This window comes from Taeniopygia guttata, chromosome 17 (genome assembly GCF_048771995.1).
Source record: "Taeniopygia guttata chromosome 17, bTaeGut7.mat, whole genome shotgun sequence".
Taxonomy (NCBI): Eukaryota; Metazoa; Chordata; class Aves; order Passeriformes; family Estrildidae; genus Taeniopygia; species Taeniopygia guttata.
In genome coordinates, this window is record NC_133042.1 from 9,540,222 (window position 1) to 9,557,955 (window position 17,734).

At 51.6% G+C, this 17,734-nt stretch overlaps 1 protein-coding gene across 14 annotated transcripts in view; it reads left to right on the forward strand.

Moving 5' to 3' along the window:
* Positions 1-17,734, forward strand: part of DAB2IP (DAB2 interacting protein) — a 155,176-nt gene that overhangs the window by 96,153 nt on the left and 41,289 nt on the right. Inside the window, exon 1 of one of the 14 annotated variants that reach the window (XM_030286621.4) lies at positions 13,665-13,911. The exons of 10 other annotated variants lie outside the window; for them this stretch is intronic. In XM_030286621.4, coding sequence (XP_030142481.3) covers positions 13,799-13,911 — 113 coding nt within the window. In that variant the 5' untranslated portion in view covers positions 13,665-13,798. Of the gene's footprint in view, positions 1-13,664; positions 13,912-14,701; positions 15,108-15,186; positions 15,342-15,555; positions 15,666-17,734 lie in introns of those variants that run through there. 3 more of the 14 variants (XM_030286623.4, XM_030286624.4, XM_030286625.4) reach the window with 3 other exon arrangements.

The following is a 17,734-nucleotide window of genomic DNA, read 5'->3' on the forward strand; positions in this document are numbered from 1 at the left end:
GAACTCATCTGCTCAGTGTCCTGCTCCTGTTTATATAGATTTGTTATTATTTACTGTTTTTTTAGGTCTTGAGATCAAAGGTTTGGGTTTCTGCTTCACTGGGCAAACAGCAATCAGCTAAACACAGGAAAACAAGCTAAATATAGAGAAAACTGAATGAGAATATCACATTTTTGATGTCTGTGATGTCAAGCTTGACAGACCCACTAAGCACCTCGGTCAGAAAAGCAAAGCCTCAAAAGCCTCAGAACTTGCCGAGATTTTCTCATTGAGAAAAATTTTTGTGTCTTCAACATGAACTACAAAAAAGAGCAACTGTGAATCAGGCAGACATCCCACATTTGTGGCTGGACTGAGCTCCCCAGCAGTTCTGCAGGGCCCTTTCCAGCTCCTGGGAGCTGTTGGTGTAAGGAGCCCCAGGCCTGGCTGGAGGCTGAGGAAGCAGCTGGGGCAGATGTTGGCCACCTGGGCTCCAGGAACGGGGCTTACCAAAGCTGGGACAGCTTCAGCTCCCTGAGCCGTGCTTTAGACATGGAACCACTGTCAAAACTAGGTCAGCTGGATATCAAAAATCTGTGTGTGCTGATCTCCAGCTCCAGGGCAGTTGTGCCTGGGCAGGCAGCTGCAGCAGCACCACAGAAGGATGGGGGTCCCCTGTTGCTGTCAGTGCTGAGCTGACGGAGATGGCAACAGCAAGAGTCTTTCTGGAAACCAGAAACCAGTGTAGAGGTTAAAAGCAGCCATTGTTTGGTGTGTAGGGGCTTTGCAGACAAAATTACACATCTCTGGCAAAGGACATCTCCAGCAGATGCAGGGAGCTGGGGTGTGAGTTTAATGCTCACTCGGCAGCAGAGGTGGGAGCAGGGCTGACAGAGCTGAGCAGCCACAGATCTGTGTGTGAGGAGCACTGGGAAAGGGCAGAGAGACAGGCAGTGCTGGAACAAGGCACAGGAAAAGGTAAAGCATTCCAGAGGGACCTGGGCCCTGGCTCATGGCTCTCTCCACACTGGATGGGAAGCAGCAGCAGAGAGTGCAAGTCCAGCACCTCAGCACCCCCTGTCCTGCCTGTGTCCTGCTCCCTCAGCCCTGCCTGGGCAGTGATCCCTCCTGGCAGCAGCTCTTCCCCAGGAGAGCCCTGTCCTGCCCATGGGCTCAGCAGCCAAGGGACAGGAATGTCCCTGCTGTCCCTGCTGTCCCTGCTGTCCCTGCTGTCCCTGCTGTCCCTGCTGTGGTGGGTCCAGCGCCACAAACGGGGCTCTGGGCTCCGAGCCTGGGTCCAGCTCTTCCCCTGAGCAGAGGTGCTGCCACGGAGGGACACAGCCTCCCTCGGGACAGGAGCAGGGCAGGTGTGTCTGGGGAGCTTTGGAGGCAGCAGAGGAGTCACTTCAGCTGGAAGGAGGAGGATGGAGAGCTTGGGCTTATTTGTTTGCATGTGGCCAGCCAAACATGGCCAGCCCAGCATTCCTTTCTTCTCACCAAACGTTCCTTTCTTCTCACCATCCTTCAGCTCCTCTTTGATCTAAACTGCACTTTTTCCTGGAAGACTTCCAACATTCTCAGTGTAGCTATGCAGCTCCCTTTTTTCTCCCTATTCAGGCCACATCCCTCAAATTTAAGAAAGACGCTGCAATGGTGACGTGGGACTGGTGTGTGTAAAGTCATTTCTGGAGAAACATGTTTGACTTCTTCAGATGTTCCTGATCTCTCCTCCCAGAACAAACACAGAACAGGCAACAGCAGCACAGGCTCCCACAGTCACCTCAGAGTTTGACTGAATGCAATGTGCAAAATCAGCCCCATAAAAGGTTCAAGCTGTGGTTTGGTACAGATGTCCAATAAATGGAGAACTTTTGGCGACCCTCATTTCTAGACTGACGTGTCAGACAGATGCAGATGCCAGAAGCACACTGGGAAGCAAAGACTGTGTTGGGAAGGATGCCAGGAGCCACGATGCATTTGCAGAACTTTGGAGCAGCAGCTTGGCCATCTCTGGCCCAGGCAGCAGGAGGATGGAGAGAACCCCCGGGTAGCTGGCTGGGTAATGATGTCTGTTTTTAAAAAGACAACAAAAAAGGCGTTGCACCCTGCTCCTGCTAAGGAGGCTTTGAGACAGGAGAGAAAAGGCTTCTTTCTCTAGAGGTGAACAGTCACTTCTGCAGCAGAAGAAGCCTGACACTAGATAAGTAGCTGTGAGAAGATTCATAAAAAAACTAATTTATAATTTGCCAGAATATAATCCTATTTGATCAGTGTTATTCAGTTCCTCTTTCTTTTAAAATTCAGTGCACTTAACTGTTCTACGAGGGTTTATGAATGTTTAAAAATTGCTTTGTGGTCCCTAAAGTAATTTGACAAGTCTGACAGCTATTGATTAAAAACCTGAAATTATTCAGACTGTAGGATGACTTGAGGGATTAGATAGAAAGTTTTTTCAAATGTGAAAGGAAATAAGATGTTGGAAAGTAAATATGTTCTTGAATATTTTTGAAAAATCCATTACAACTGTGAAATTAAATTGAAATGAGATACTTCGTGTGGAGATGAAGGAACTAAATGCTGGCTTTACTGTTTAGGCATGGGGCAGAACTCCCCATCCCAGGCTCAACAAATGCTTCCCTGGAAGTTGCTGGTCTCTGGCACAGATCCCACCTCAGGGCACTGAGGGAGCCCCGGGAGCTCCTGCTCCTGCCCAGCCCTGGCCAGGCCCAGGCAGCTCCTTCCGTCCCTCTGCTCCTGCTGGGGCTGGTGGAGAAGGGCTCTCTGGCCAGTGTGAGCATGATGATCCATCACCAAACATACCCAGGTCTGCTGGCAGCTGCTTGGGAATAAGGAAAAAACCAGTTCTGAGTGTGCTGTGGGAGAATCCTCCTTCCCTGATGGGGGAATGGGCTGCTGGGCACAGCAGCCACAGGAACTGGGGCTGTTCTGCAGAGGGAATGTCTGGCTGCTCACTCCCAGCACAGGAACTGGGGCTGTTCCATGCTGAGGGAATGTCTGGCTGCTCGCTCCCAGCACTGGGGACATGGACCTGGGCTCCATGGGCTGGTGCAGAGCGTGTGGGCAGCTCTGCAGACTGGTTCTGCCAAGGGGGTGCTCCACAAACACCTGATTCTGCTTTTGATGGTGTTATCACTGCTGGTGTTTAATCAGGTAATGGAAGGCTGTCGGTGTTGGTTAAATTCTGGAGTGATTCCATGCATGGAGAAAATCAAGCGTTTGTTATGAAGATAATCAAGTGGTTTTTTGCTGATACAGCTGGACTGAGCAGCAGAGTTATGGATGTGGAGGCACTCAGCAAACAGGTAATAGAGGGCTTGCTTGGCCTGTTACCTCAGGGCACCACACTGCCCGTTTTCATCTCCAGTAATTCCCAGTTTCACTGGGACCAAAAGCCTTGGTGAGGGGAGTCTGCAGGGTACGAGTGGAGCTGGAACCAGGTGTCACCAGGCTGGGCACGACAGTTTAAACCCTTGTGCTATATATGGCCCTCAGTTATATTTCACTGAAAATATTAAACTTTAAAAAGATGAGTGGAAGGAAAGGAGACCTTCAAATTTAGTTACTGCCAGGCAATAATACTGAGTACCACATAGCTGTCATTCTGCAGCAGACAGGGATTATCCATAACCCCTGTACCTCCAAAGTGAAGGACAGTAATAAAGCTGACCCCAGGCGCACTTTGAACTTGGCTACCTCTGATTAATTAAGTTTTTTCTTCCTTGAGCTTGATTTAATACTTATGCTCAGAATGAAGGATTTAAGTTAAGAAACTGTTGAGAAATTGAAGGACAGCTCTCATCCCCTCTTTCCCATCTCATCCCCTTCCCTATCACATGCACACACATGTGGGTAGCAAAGGGCTTGATGTGGCTGCTGAAAATCAGGCTCTGAGGGCATTCCTGTCCCAGAATTCTTGTCATTCCTCCTGCAGTTGCACCACTTTCGCTGTGGATTTTTATTCCTGCCAAGCTTGAAATGTCAGCGGGGCATGGCAAACATCAGCTAATTGTGGCTGCAGGTCTCAGGGCAGTGGAAGGTGTAACAGTGATCCTGCAGTTATATGGAAAGTAGGAAGGTGTCTCCAACTCTGGAGTATCCTCCTTTCATTCACTAATGACAGAGCTTCCTGGGACACTTAAAAGCGTCTGTGGCAGGGCTGAGGCTCAGCACAGCCACACACTCCCCGTTCAGAGAGCTCCTCTGCTTCCCACAGATCCCTGTCACAGTATGGTTCATGATGAGAAGTGCAAATATGAGGCAGAACGGCCCAATTTTGTGTTTGCTGCTTTGGTACTTGGTGACCACATCAAATTCTTTTGGTTTAGAAGGAGTTTGTAGAACATAGCTGAGAATACGTTTGCTCCGACTGACTAAATGGATCTGCCCATGTCCTGGGAAGTCTCTCAGCCCCTGCCTTCCTATGGAATTCCTGTGGCTGGTGCTGTAGGCCTTAATTAGACTTCCTTAGCTTACTTTTTTTGGAGGAGAAGCAATTGTTTAGAGTAATGAGAGAGTCTGTTTTGATTGAAGGATGTACAATAATCTGCCCTGAATCTGCTCTGCTGCATTGTACCAAACTCACTTATTTTCTCTATATTTGTTCATAGTCAAAGCATAAATAATTCAGCATTTTGTCTCTCCCTGTGAATGTGAGAAGCATGCTTGCTGATTCCAGATCAGATGGAGCAGTGATGTTTATTACTCTGATGTTGGGGAATGATTGTTGCATATTTAATATCACCATAAATAAAGCTCCTGTAGCTGTGTTCCCACTCGTGGGATTGGTGTGAGGCTCTCTCCCAACCCTCTGATCTGCAGCCCTCAGAGCTGTGCTGGGATGGAGGCAGAGGCTTTGCCTGCCCACTGTGACACAGGGCATGAGTGACAACTGCGTTTCCAGCATGCCCAGCCTGGCTGGCATCCACCAGCCCACAGCTCTGCCAGCCCCACCTGCTCCAGAGTCATTTATCTCACCCAGAAATACTCAGAGACTTGCACTGTGTGACAAAGCAAATAGCAGAAGTAAAACAAACCTCATTAAAATAAAGTGGCTGGATGATAAGGGGAATGGTTAACATACCTTTAACAGCAGTATTTCTTTTCTTCATTTTATCTCACTAATGCCTTTAAAAACTGCCTGAAAGTATTTTATAGTAATTACTAAAGGAGCTGGAGTTTTTAGCAGTCTTGCAATGGGGAGCTGAACATCTCTGATTTTAGTGGCTTTTTTTCAAAATGTGGGGAAAACACCAGGCAGTGAGTGAGGATCTGGGCCATGTCTATTGTTCCTATTTATAATTAAAATTCCATTTGAAGTGTGGCACAGGTATTGCAGCATCCTGCAGTCCTGGGCTGGGTGTTCTGCCATCCATAACAGCCTTGCAGGACTTTGTTCCAGCACCTTGCTGAACTCCAGCTGGTCACCTAGCACCGTTTTCCATTTTCTCCTCTAAAATTCCCTCCATGGAGAGAAATTCTTGTACATTTTACTGAAGACACTTGCCAGAATAAAGGGAGCGAGGCACTGCTTGGTAATGGTGAAAAGCAATGGAGAGAGTGAGCTTTGTCCATGAGCCATTTGCAAGCCAGGGCTGTCCCGCTGGGTCACATTCCTGTTCTCTCAGCCTTGGCATGGATCACTGCTTTTTAATGGAGTCCAGTGTTCCCAGTGTTTCCAAACTTGTTTTAGTGTTTGCAGCAAGCTGGGATCATCTCTGTGAGGCAGTTTGTGTGGATGGGATGGAGGGAAGGAGCGTGGCTGTGCTGGAAGCAGGGACCCTGCAGGGCACTCCAGCCCTCTGAGAGCCCAGGGATGGGCTTGGCTCTTCCTTGGAATGCTGAGGGCTCCGAGGGGACCCCTGCCAGTGTCACAAGGTGGACTGGGAGGTGACTCTCCCCACTGTCCCCATGTACCATGCTTGGGTCTGCACCACGGAGCCATCCCAGCCCCTGGAGCACTCCTGGCAGGAGCTGGACCCAGTGATGTGCTCCAGGAGCAGCCTCCTCTCCTCTCGGGGTGCAGACAGTGCAGCAGCACCAAGTTTTCCAGGTGAAACTTGCCCCTGGCCACCTGCTGATGTGTCACTGCCCCAGCACGGCATCCTCAGGGTGGCAGAACCGTGCAGAGGGGGAAACTCCCCCATCCAGCCCCAGAGTGGCTCTGCTGGCCACTGTCTAACAGATGTGGATCAGAACTGCTCCAAAGCCTGCCTTTACTGGCACACAGCCATTTTACTTGTTCAGTATTCTAAAAGCAGAGTTAATAACTATTTTTGTCTCTATTCTCATTTCTCACATACATATAAAGGCTCAGTTGATGCTGAGCTTGACAAGCCAGGCTGCAGTTTGGATGCCAAAAATCTCCAAACTGTCATGGAGGGAGACAAGGATAAAGGAAAAAAACAACTTAGATAAAAGGGCTGCGGACTCAGAAATGCTGCATGTGGCACACTTCTGAGTCCTCAGAGAGACTTATTAATTCACATTGTGGAAGTGTTTATGGTGCACAGCTGAAGTGGCTTCCAGGCTCCACTTGGGATCTCACTGCATTTAGGAAAAGTTGCTATCACACTTCTACAGCAAAGAAGTTAAAAAGTTGTTTTGTTTCTTAAAGTGTATAAAGTAGTAAAGTGTTTAAGGGATGGAATAAAGGAAGCCACATGTCAAAGGCAGGCCAAGACTGTACTCAGGAATTGCACATCAACCTAATGCAGGGAGGTTTTTATTGCCTTCTCCCAAACCACAATGTTCAGACTTGGATATAACATTCAGTCCTTTGCTGCATCCTTGCAGCTCCCAGAACTGAAACTGATTTTTTGCAGAGGGACTGGGCTAACACATTCCTTCAGCTTTAATCGCTTTAAAAGAAACAAAGCTAAGGAAAAAGATCCATAAGCAAAAAATCTTAAGTTGTTATCCCATCATTTGTAACATGGATGTGAGTGTTGTAGGCACTTAACAGACAAAGGCACTTGGCAGCTTTTCCCAAATTCTCTGTATTCTGTGTGGCAGCTGCTGGTGCATCTGGATTTTGCCAGAGCTGTAGGTTGGAGAACACAGAGCATTTAACCCATCCCTCATCCCAGGGAAGATTCCTGCTTTATCCTCACATCAGCCAGCCAGTCCTCATCACTTGAACATTTTTCTCACTTGGCAGTTGTTTTAACCTCTCAGCAGTGTGCCCTGTGCCCGGCCTGTCCCTGTGCCACCTCTGAGCCCTTGTGCCCTGTGAGTGAGACAGGACTGGAGGTTTGCAGTGACTCGGTCCCTCCCCAGGAGCCAGCTCTGTCCCTGCCCTGCTGCTCTTCCCTGGGGACAGCCAGGGCTGGCAGGGCTGGCAGCTCCGGGCTCCAGGAGCCCATTCCCATTCCCCTCTGTGCCCGTGGCTCTCTGTGGCTGGGCCTGGGCTGGGGGATGAAGTCAGGCAGCTGCAAACATAGCAGGGCTGGTAACAGGAGGTGCAGCTTTGTGCCACTTTGTACCAAGTGGGCAGGGACAGCCAGACCTGCTGCTTCTGGGGAGCACAACAGGAGTGGCACTGGGTGAGGTCCCCAGGACATTGTCCCCTGGCAGCCCCAGGTGGCCTCTGGCTGGGGCACAGTGTGGGTACCCCACACTTCTGCCTGGGGCACAGCCCCACGTACCCCTTGCTGAAATGAGCTCCCCTTTCATTTAAGCTGTTTCAGAGCTTCAGCTGAATCCCTGGTGTTCAGCTGTGCCTGTGTCCTCCCAGGTGAATCCTGCTCTGCCTCCCAGCCTGTGACAGGGACATCAGGAGATGGCCGGGGGTCCTGTCCTGGAGAGGACAGTACAAGCCAGGGCCACACAGAATGTCATTTTCAAACAGCTCCAGTTGATTTATGGAGCCATTTTAGGCTCTAATGCTGTGGGATGGTGACATAGAGGCTCAGGGCTGCTGTTTGTGATGAGCAGGAAGCAGCTGGGGCTGCTGGGACCAGGATGGACTTTGCTTTTTCGCTGTGTTTAGAGCACAGTTGCTCATTTGGAAACTCACCTGGTGCTTTCAGTTTTGGTGCACTGGAATGAAAGATAAGGGCAGCCAGGCCCTTCTGGAGCCAGGCAGGGACAGGAGCAGGCCCTGTCACTGGAGGGAGGTGAGCCACGCTCATCCCTGCTCGGGGATGGGACATTCCCGGGCTGTGCCCACCCAGGCCAGCACCCCCTGCTCCCCTCTCCGGCTTCCCTGCTGGCCACAGCCCCTGGAAAATTCTGTGCAGGCTCCACCATGGAGCTGTACCTGGGCTCCAGCCACAGTGGAAATCCAGGGCAGCCTCATCAGCTCAGCAGCAGATTGCAGTTTTGTTTATGAGAACATACGCTGGCCCTGTGTATTCCCAGGGATTTGACCTAAGCTTAGCATCTGTCAGGATAAGAAAAAGTGGCTTAGTGCACTGGCATGGCAGCAGTTCAGCGGATGGGCAGCAGGGCAGAGGGGATTGTTGGCTCTTCCCACTTGGATGATAGTTTTATATTCCATCAGAGGAAGAGAAAATATTCATGGAAGTTGAATATTTTCACTTTTGAGAAATTGAAATACAAGAGAAATTAAATACAAGAACAAAATCTAAACCAGATCCAACATTTTGCATTTTCTCAGAAGATAGTAAAATAAGAATTTTTGGGCTATGCCCTGCATATTTAACCCTGCAGAGTTGGGAACTGCAAAGCAATGCAAGTGGTGGTGAGTGGAAAAGGCAGAGCCAGGACTGGGAGTAAGGAGTGAACCCCAAAAAGGAAGGTGTCTGTGCAACTCTGTTTATTTTAACTCAATCTACTTTACATCATCTCAGGCTCTTAGTGTGTCTGAGTAGTTTTAACTCTCCCTGTGATCAGTACAGGCTAATGGCCTAAAATGTAGGTTTAGACATTAAGAATGGAGAAAAATTACAGGTGAGACAAGCACAGGTTACCTCAGGGAGTTAACTGAGCCCGGGCTGGGTTGTGGGGAGCTCTGTGGTGACCCTGAACACCCGTCACAAAGGAAAATCCTTCCAGGTTCTCACTACAAAAAATCTGCACAACTGTGAGTGTAAAATAAAGTCATTTTTGCAATGATGATGAGTTGGGTTTAATTTGGTTAATAACTGAGGCAAGTTAATCCTGTTCAGGCAAGGATCAAACCAGTTTCAGTGCATCTGTGTTAGTGCTTTGCATCTGTCTAACTAGATTGATTTAAAATAGCTTGGCTAGAAAAGAAAGTTGCTTCCAGTGTACAGCTCCTGAATTGGGGCTCACACCTGCCCCTGCTCCTGCCTCCATTCCCTTCCACACGGTGAAGCTTTAGGTCAAGCTCCCCTCTGGCTCTCTTGTTTATAAGATGAGGGTGGAGATATTCATGGGGAGGACTCATTCAGGAATCTCCAGGTCCCCTCTGGAAGATGTGAAAAAGGTAAAAAGTGTTTCTGGTCAGGATGATTTACTGGGTGTGACTGCCTGGCATTTACAGGGATGCCCCTGCAGCTCCTTGTCCTTTCCTGGCAGCCAGGCTCTGGGTCCCTTTGCCAGGATTTGTGCCAAGCTGTGGGCTGGGTGCTCGGGCAGGAGCATCAGGAGCCCCTGGAAGCTCAGCAGGGCACGGCTCAGGTGGAGCCAAGCAGGGGCTGCAGCTCCCTGAATTGGCAGCAGCAAAGCTGGCACACTGCTCATTGTCTTCTTTTAATGACTGCATTTTTCAGCCAGGTGAGACTCATACTCTGCTCTTCTGAGGGCTGATTTAGATCTGCAGAGCTTGTTGCCACCGTGGCTGGCTTTGTACTGCAGGTAGCAGAGTGCACAGAGAGCAGTCCTGGCTGCGTGTGAAAGCCAAGCCACGACTCATCTCCAGGGGAATGGGCAGTGTGTCCATCTTGGGGAAGCCACCTCCCCCCCAGGTAACCCCAGCTGGCTCTTGGCACACCCTGGCACCTCTCACAGACTCCCTGAAACGCCTGCCTGTGTCTGCAGTGGGGAAACTGAGGCACACAAAGGCGGAGCAACCACACCAACTCTGTGTGAGAAAAGACAAAGGTTGGTTGTTTCAGTCTCTACCTACTCCAGGTATCACTGTGATATTCTGTCAGCTCTTGCTATACAGAGATTTATATGAAATCGTTTCTATTCCATTGAAGCAATTTTCACAGATTAATTTTTGAGGGTATTAGCATTGATTCCTGAGCACACGTGCTTCCTCCTCCTGCCAGTGGTCCATATCCAGGGAAAGCTGCATTGTCTGAGCTGGAGGAAAGCTCACTTGCCCCAATTTATTGAAAAAATTAATTTTAGATTTAAAATGGGGTTTTCATTTATGAACCCCGCTCAATCTGTTCTTCACTCCTGAGTTTTCACCCTGACCTCTCCCTTATCTGAAATCCTCTGGGCTGTACACTGTGTTCATTAGTGACACTTGCAGGAGGGAGCAGCAGGTGTGGGCTGTGGATAAGGGCTGCACGCACGCTTGGCTCTGTGCTTATCCAGGTACCCCTGGCAGCTCCTGGCTGTAATTTAATTTAGGGCAGTGCCAGGATTTGGACTTTTTAAAGAGTTTTTCACAGTTTGTAAGTTTTAATAACAATTTTTACATCAGCTCTGGAAGTAGCAGCCCTTGGCATTGCATGGAGAATGCAGTAATGATACTTGCACTTAAAAAAATGAGCTGGAGAAGTGATGCAGTGCACCCCAGTACTGCCAAGTTTAGTCCCTGCTCGTGGAGTCTGGAATGGTGAGAGTCAGGATGGTCCAGGGAGGTCTCTGGGGCTGGCCTGGGTTTGGTGCCAGCTGTGCCTCACACTGCTCTGGGGGAAACAAAGGGGTCATTCCCAGAAAAGGCCTTAGAAAAAGAACCTCTCAGCCCATCTGAAAAGAAGTCTCCCATGAGAATGATGTGCTTTATATCCATCCCTAGAAGACACTAAAAGCTATCTGGCTAAAAGGCAGATAGCAATTGGAAGAAATTAGCTTTATATCCTAATGCCAGCTATGGATAAAAACCCACAAACTTTAAAATGCTTTGAGCTTGTATTTTTTTTTTAAGGGAAGTTCAGCAGTAGCAAAAGAATATTTTCCCAATTTTATTCTGATTATAAATTTTGCATTCTTTGGATATTGCTTTTTAAGAACATCATTTTGTTGAACATCATTCAGCCTCCAAAGTCAGCTCTTCCCTATTAAACTGAAGCCATTATATAGGCCAGTATTGTTAGACAGAAGGACAAATCACAGGAAAATGTAGTTTAGATGCTAAAACATCTATTTGTGTTTGTCAGGCTCAAAGTCATTCACCACTGGTACCCCTCTGTAGCTTAGATTTGAAATTCAAAACTTGACTCCTGCAAATGCCTTGGCTGAAATTGTGGTTGAATGTTAAGTGGTGTCTCTGAAGCGAGACTAATCACACGGAATGATATTGGATGTTTGCAGGAATGGGACTTCACAAAAAGGTTTAGAAAAATCTGCTGCTAATAACAATGTTCTGTTTTAAATAAAACCTGCAGAAAAGATGAGTGGCATCTCAGTAAAGACAGGTTTCCTGTGGATTGGGATTACATTCCTAGAGGAAAGTCTAGTGCTTATCCAGGAGAGCAGAAAAGTGAAGATAATTATAAGCAGAAAGAGAAATTGGCCAGTGAGATGCACTGACTGGGTGCTGTGAAAGGGGGATGGAGGCAGAGTGAAATATTCTTTCAGTGTAAATACTATTAAACAGTGCCCCATTTTTCAGGGGTGCTTGAGTCAACTGTGGCCCATCACTGGAGCTCAGCTTTGGGGGTCAATGCAGAGATGGAAAAGCAGCAATCAGTAACAACCAGTGAGCTGTGCAAACCCACGTGTCATAATGTTAATTGTGCTGGAATATGGGATTGTTCAAACTGTATAAAACAAGTGCATTTATGACATCAACAGCTATTTAACTGTAAATTTGGAGTAGATGTGGATAATCACAAACCCTTCCACTGCCAACTCCTTGAGGTTATTAGGAAATTGTTTGTTTCCCAGTGATAGACAGCGTGGTCATAAAGCACAAAGCACTGGCTTCACAGTCAATAAAAAGTGAGAGATATCTGGGTTTAATAGCTCTGAAAGGCAAACATGGCTGGAGTGTGGAAAGGCTGGTGCCTGGAGGGCTGGAGACAAAGCTGTGACCGTCCTCCTCTGCCCAGCCAAGGAAACAGGGTCAGCCAGGCCTGGCTGGGACCAGAGGAGAAAACGTGACCCAAGAAAAGGGAACTATAAATAATACAAATAATAACTGGGAATGGAAAACTTCCTCTAATAACTTATGCAAAAATATTCTTTACCTGCCCTGACTGGGCACAGTGGCTTTCCCTTCACAAATGCCATTTGTTGAGCAGTGAGCAGGGTGGGTGGTGCTGGGATCCTGTCAGGAACAGGAGGTGTAAATGTGGAGAAGGGGTGGGGTGGAGGTCACACACAGTGCCTGGGGACAATGCCAGCACTGCAGGGGCAGTCACAGCTCTGCTGTGCCATGCACCTCTGTATCACCTGCTGCACAGAGGGAACAGCTGTCTGCAGGGAAACAACACCTTGTGCACACAAGGAGTGAGCTGCGAGCTCCTGGGAGGAGGCTGGATAAACCCTGGCTTGGACAAAATGAGCTGAGACTTCGATGTACAAGTTCTTTGTGGTGGCAGTAAATGCTCCCTGCAGCAGTATTTGAACACTGAGTCAGTGCAATGTGGCTTCTTCACTGCCTGGCACTCCCTGGGGACAGAGCAGTCCCCAAGGCCCTGGTCTGCAGAGTTTTAGCTTCTTTCTGTATCTCCTGAGCCACACAGTGTTCAGTCCAGAGACCACGGAGAGGGAGAGGGCAAGGAATGGCCTGTGCATTCTAGATATGTATCCTAACAAGTTTGTGTGTTTAAGACACCAGCCCAACCCCAGAGTGATCAATGGGACAGGGGCACAGTGACACTCCCCATGTCACTTTGGGAAAACACAGTTGTCATTTGCTGAGGTGAGTGTGGAGACTCGATGTGCAGCACGTCAGTCCCACAGGCTACAAGGTCAAACGTTACCTCATTCCCTGATGCCTGGCTCACTTCCCAGTCCTGCACAGACCAACCATCTGGAATTTCAGGTTTGGGACAGGGGGAATTCAGCTGGGCAGTTCCCAGCAGACAAAGCTCTTTTGCTGGGTCCTGCTGGTCTTTGCTGTCACATGGAAGCTGTAGCAGAGCTGTGCAGGGTCCTTATGTCAGCTGGAGCTGCCACAGTTCCCAGCAGAGCCAGTGCAGCTTGGTGGGTTCAGTACTTGCTTCCAGTGTCCCAATAAAGTGTCTGAATGTGCAACAGAGACCGCTCCAGTGCTGGGCTGCAGAGAGAACCTGAATTCTCCCTGTCCCACTGCCTTGGGTCTGCTCCACTCTCCTCCCACTGCAGGTGTGAAGGCTCGTTCCAAAGTTCAGGTTCTGCGTTTTTGTGCCTTGCCAGGAAGATAAAAGGGTTGGTAAAACTGTAACTTGACCTTAGCATTTCGCAGCAGCTGCAGAGATAAGCTGTGAAGGAAATACAGAGAGCAAAACACGGATGGCTCTGGAGAAGGGGACCCCCCAAGGCAAGAGCTCCACGTGAGATCCACGAGCAGGACTCGGGGCAGCCTGGCTGGCAGGCAGGAATGGCCCTGGATTGCTGACCAGCATCACAGGCTGGCTGGAATGGCCCTGGGTTGCTGACCATAGGTTCACTCTGCCACACAGAGGGACCCCTGTGCTGCTGCTGCTGCAGGTTTGAGAAGGAGAAGATTGACTGAAGCTGCCTGTTATTATTTTTGGCTACTCTAGCAATGTATCAAAAACCTGACTCTGGGTTGATGTTGGTGCCCTACTTTATAGAAGCCCTGAAAAGCAGATCAAGGACAGCGAGCTTGTCTCTCTGCATGGCATCTGCCAGCAAAGGGTGAGAAAACTTCAAACTGCTGGTGGGGGGAATGGGGGAGGAAAAATGAGGCAAAATGTGCTAAATCCAGAGCACTGTTTGCAGACTTCAAGGGAAAGGGGGTCTGTACGTCCTCCATTAAGGAGGGAAGGTGGGACAGGCAGAGACTGGGGTGTTCTTTTGCCAGTGTGGCTGGTGAGCTGGTGCCATTGTCCCCAGGGCATGCTGGGGACCAGTTTGCTCTGGAAGGAAGAAAGGACCCCATTGGCCTTAGGTGACCACGCTCCTTGTTAGTCAAGCTCAGTGATAATGCTGCTTCATGTTTTCTGGATCGTTTGGCAGTGAGAGGGTCATGGCCACCTCTCTGGCTGAGGAGGAGAGGCACATAGGGGAGGCTGTGCAGAGAGTTAGTGTTGGAACCGGGCAGAGAACCTGCGAATTTTGACTTGTCAGTGCCGTGCACGGTGGCGCTGGCTGGAGAAATGGTCTGTCTGGGAATCCGGCTTGTGTGTCCCTGGAGGAGGCGAGACTTGTGCCTGCTGCCTCAGGCAGGACCTGCTCCTGTGACCTCCTACTCTGAGACCTGCTTCCTTCTGTGCTCTGGGGGAGCCCCGAGTATTCCTGCCACCTGGGGATGTTTAATGCTTCTGGCGTCTGCCCCTCCAAAGCTGACCAGCGTTTGCAGCCCAGGTGCCGCCTTTCTCCGCTGATCCGGAGCTGCCTCGCATGAGCTGCGGGATTTGTGCTTTGCTGCAGACATGGACAGTAGCCTTTGAAAAGTGCAAGAGGAAGCAGCCATCAGTAAGAGGCAGGGGACAGTGCCATGTGGTGGTTTTTCATTTACTAGATAGTCCTACTTTGTTCTTGATGAGTAATGGAGGCATTTGAATACGCCAGGATGACAGCAGCAGTCTGGCTCTGGGAACGTGTCGGCGTGGGCTGGCTGAGGATGGTGGCAGTCGGGACAGTGGGACCATGCCTCGGAGCCTTTCCGTCTCCTCTCCGCTGCCTCACATCTCCTTTGCCGCTCACCTGCTGCCCCGGGCCCCGCGTTCCGTGAGGCCGCCCGGGCCTGAGCCCCGCGGCCCCGGAGCCCCCCGGTGAGGTCCGCGCCGATGCGGGCGAGCTCCGTGCGGGGTGCGGACCATGGCTCAGGCAGGGGCCGCCGGCTGCTGCTGCAGGCGCTACTCCCTGCTGTGGATCGCGCTGCTGCAAAGGTCAGTGACTCGGCTCTCCGAAACGGGAAAGGAATGCGCTGCGCGGCCGAGGGCAGGGACAGGCGGGCGGGCGGCGCCGTCCCTCCCCTCCCGCTGCCGGGCCGGGGGACGCGGCGGGGCCAGCGGTGCCCGGGGCAGCCGCCGCCCGACTCGGGTCCCGGAGAGCTGCGCCGTGCCCCGGTTTATCACAACAGAATGAGGGCGACGGGCGGGAGAGGCGGCAGGAGGCGAGGGGTGAGCGGCTCGGGGACCGGGGGCACGGAGCGCTGCCGGGAGGCGAGGGGGCACTCCGGCCGCGGTGGAGAACGCCGCGCTCCCGCTGCCCCCCGGCCGAGCCCGCGCTCCGGGGGCGGCGGGCCCGGGGCGCTCTGCCCGGCTACAGCGCAGCCAATGGGCCGCGGCGGGGCGGAGCGGCGGCGGGGCCGGCCCGGGGCGGCGGGGCCGGGGGTCCCCGCCCGCGGCGGCGGCGGCGGCGGCGGGAGCGCGGCATGGCCCAGCCCAAGCGGGGCGGCGGCGCGGCGGCGGCGGCGCGACGGGGGCCGGGCCCGGGCCCGGCGGGTGAGTGCGGGGCCGTGCCCCGGGTGCGCGGTCCTGCGCGGGCAGCGCCAACTCCGCGCCCCGACCGGCGGGTCCCGCACGGCGCCCGGTGCGGAGCGGCGGGGCCGGGGCCGGGGCCGGGGCGGGCCGAGGGCGGCGGGGCCGGGGCGCGGAGGCCGCCGCGCTGGAGGGACCGGCGCTGACAGCCGCTCCCGGCCCGCCCGGGGATGTGCGGCCGCTCCGTCCCTCGTTCCGTGCGTTCGCGGTTTGTTTCCATCCTGGGCGGCGTTTCATCCTTCGTGCCCGGGCTCGGCAGCCGCGCTGTGCAGATGGGCCTTGCGGCTCCATTTCCGTGTGGATGGTCCAGGAGGACACATCCTGCCTCGCCTTTGCCGCCTTGTCCGGATTCTGCCTCCAGACTGATGTTACGCAAAATTTAGGTGATAAAAATCAAACCCCTTATCCCCACCCTGCTCCCCCCGTGGGAGGTGGCGATTCTGGGGTGCAGCTGGAGCAGCGCGGCAGTTCTGCCGTGGGTGCCGGCAGGGAGCAGGGGGCTCTGCCTCGGTCCCGGCGTCCCGGCTTTGCTTCTGCTGCCATGGACGTGCCCCCGGTGTTTGTTGAGGCCCTACGGTCCCTGCTCGCTCCAGGGGCCGGTGTGTGGGAATGACTTGTTCACTGTGCTGTGGCTCGGGCTCCAAATTGGAGTGGTGGATCTGTCACTGCTGTTTGCATTGGATGTCCCCAGATTTGGCACTATTTAGGCTGATGTGATAAAAGGGGTTTTTTTTTAATATAAGTGTTCATTTCTGTTGGAAGTGTCATGTTGATGCCATTCTGCTTATGGAAAACTTGAAAACCATTTTGGTGATTGAAATTAATGTCTATTTTTGATTATCTTTGCATCCATGCCCTTTCCTCTTGCATGTCACAAATGCCATCAGTGTCCTTGCTGGTCATCCTGTGCTGGGCTTGCAGGCTGCCCCTGACAAACTTTACAGTGGCACCTTGTTAAACAAATACCCATGCTCAGGTGAATGTCACAGGTTAAAATCATCCTTCAGGTTTGCTCTGGCAAAAACAACGTTTGGAATCTGGTATGAGCTGACAGAGTCCTTTTGAATGTAATTAATCCTGCTGCCAGTTGAAACTGAAAACAGTCTGAAAACAAGGGCAGGCATTAATAAGTTTAATTACATGTCCTTTGTGTTGCTCAGGGAAGGTGTTGCATTAGTGAGGGCAACCTGTAATGCCAGGCTCCCATCCTGAGCATGCTGAGCGGAGTTTCCCAGGCAGAGATCAGCAGCTGGGGTTCAGGGAATGGCAGGAGAAGTTCAGGGCAGCAGAACATGGGGAAGGGTGTGCTGCTGCATGCTGAGACTTCATCCCCACGTCCTCTTCTACAGGGAGAAAAACATTCTTCATCTTCTGGAAGCCTGCGAGTTCTCTTGCGCGCTGTTGCTGCTGGTTATTCCCACAACATCGCTTTCATATTTATTGTTACATTGAAGCAGGATGAGGCACAGGGGAGGAAAGGAGGAGAATTCCCAGCAGTGGTGGGAGGTCAGCGGGAAGGTGGCCCCAGCAGGGAGGGTCACGCAGGCTCTGCTGAGCCCTGGGGAGAGCTGCTGCTGGGGGGGAGAGTGGGAAGCAGCTCAGAGCAGCCCGGGCCGTGCAGAGCCGAGACCAGAGTGAGCCGGGGCAGTGGCACAGGGCAGAGCTCGGTGGGTGATTTACTCCCATCTGCGACTGCTAAAATCCTTCTCCCATCTGATGTTGCAAATCAATTTACTGGAGTTGTGCACTTTGTTCTCAGTCATAACAAACCCCTAATCCCCGGACTGGAGACAGATTTAGATTCTGTCTGTGCTGGATCTGCCGGGCTGTTCTGCTGCGCTTGGGCACAGAGGATCCCTGCAGCGGGCGATGCAGGGGAGGGGGTCAGGGCTGCCCTAAGAACCTGCGCCCAGCTGGGCACAGAAAAGAACTGCCAGCCTCAAAAAGCTGTGCACAGGGAATCTTTCCTGGCCAGGAGAAGTGTCACAGAGTCAAATGTAATTTGGGAGATCAAATCCTTTGACACTGGGGAA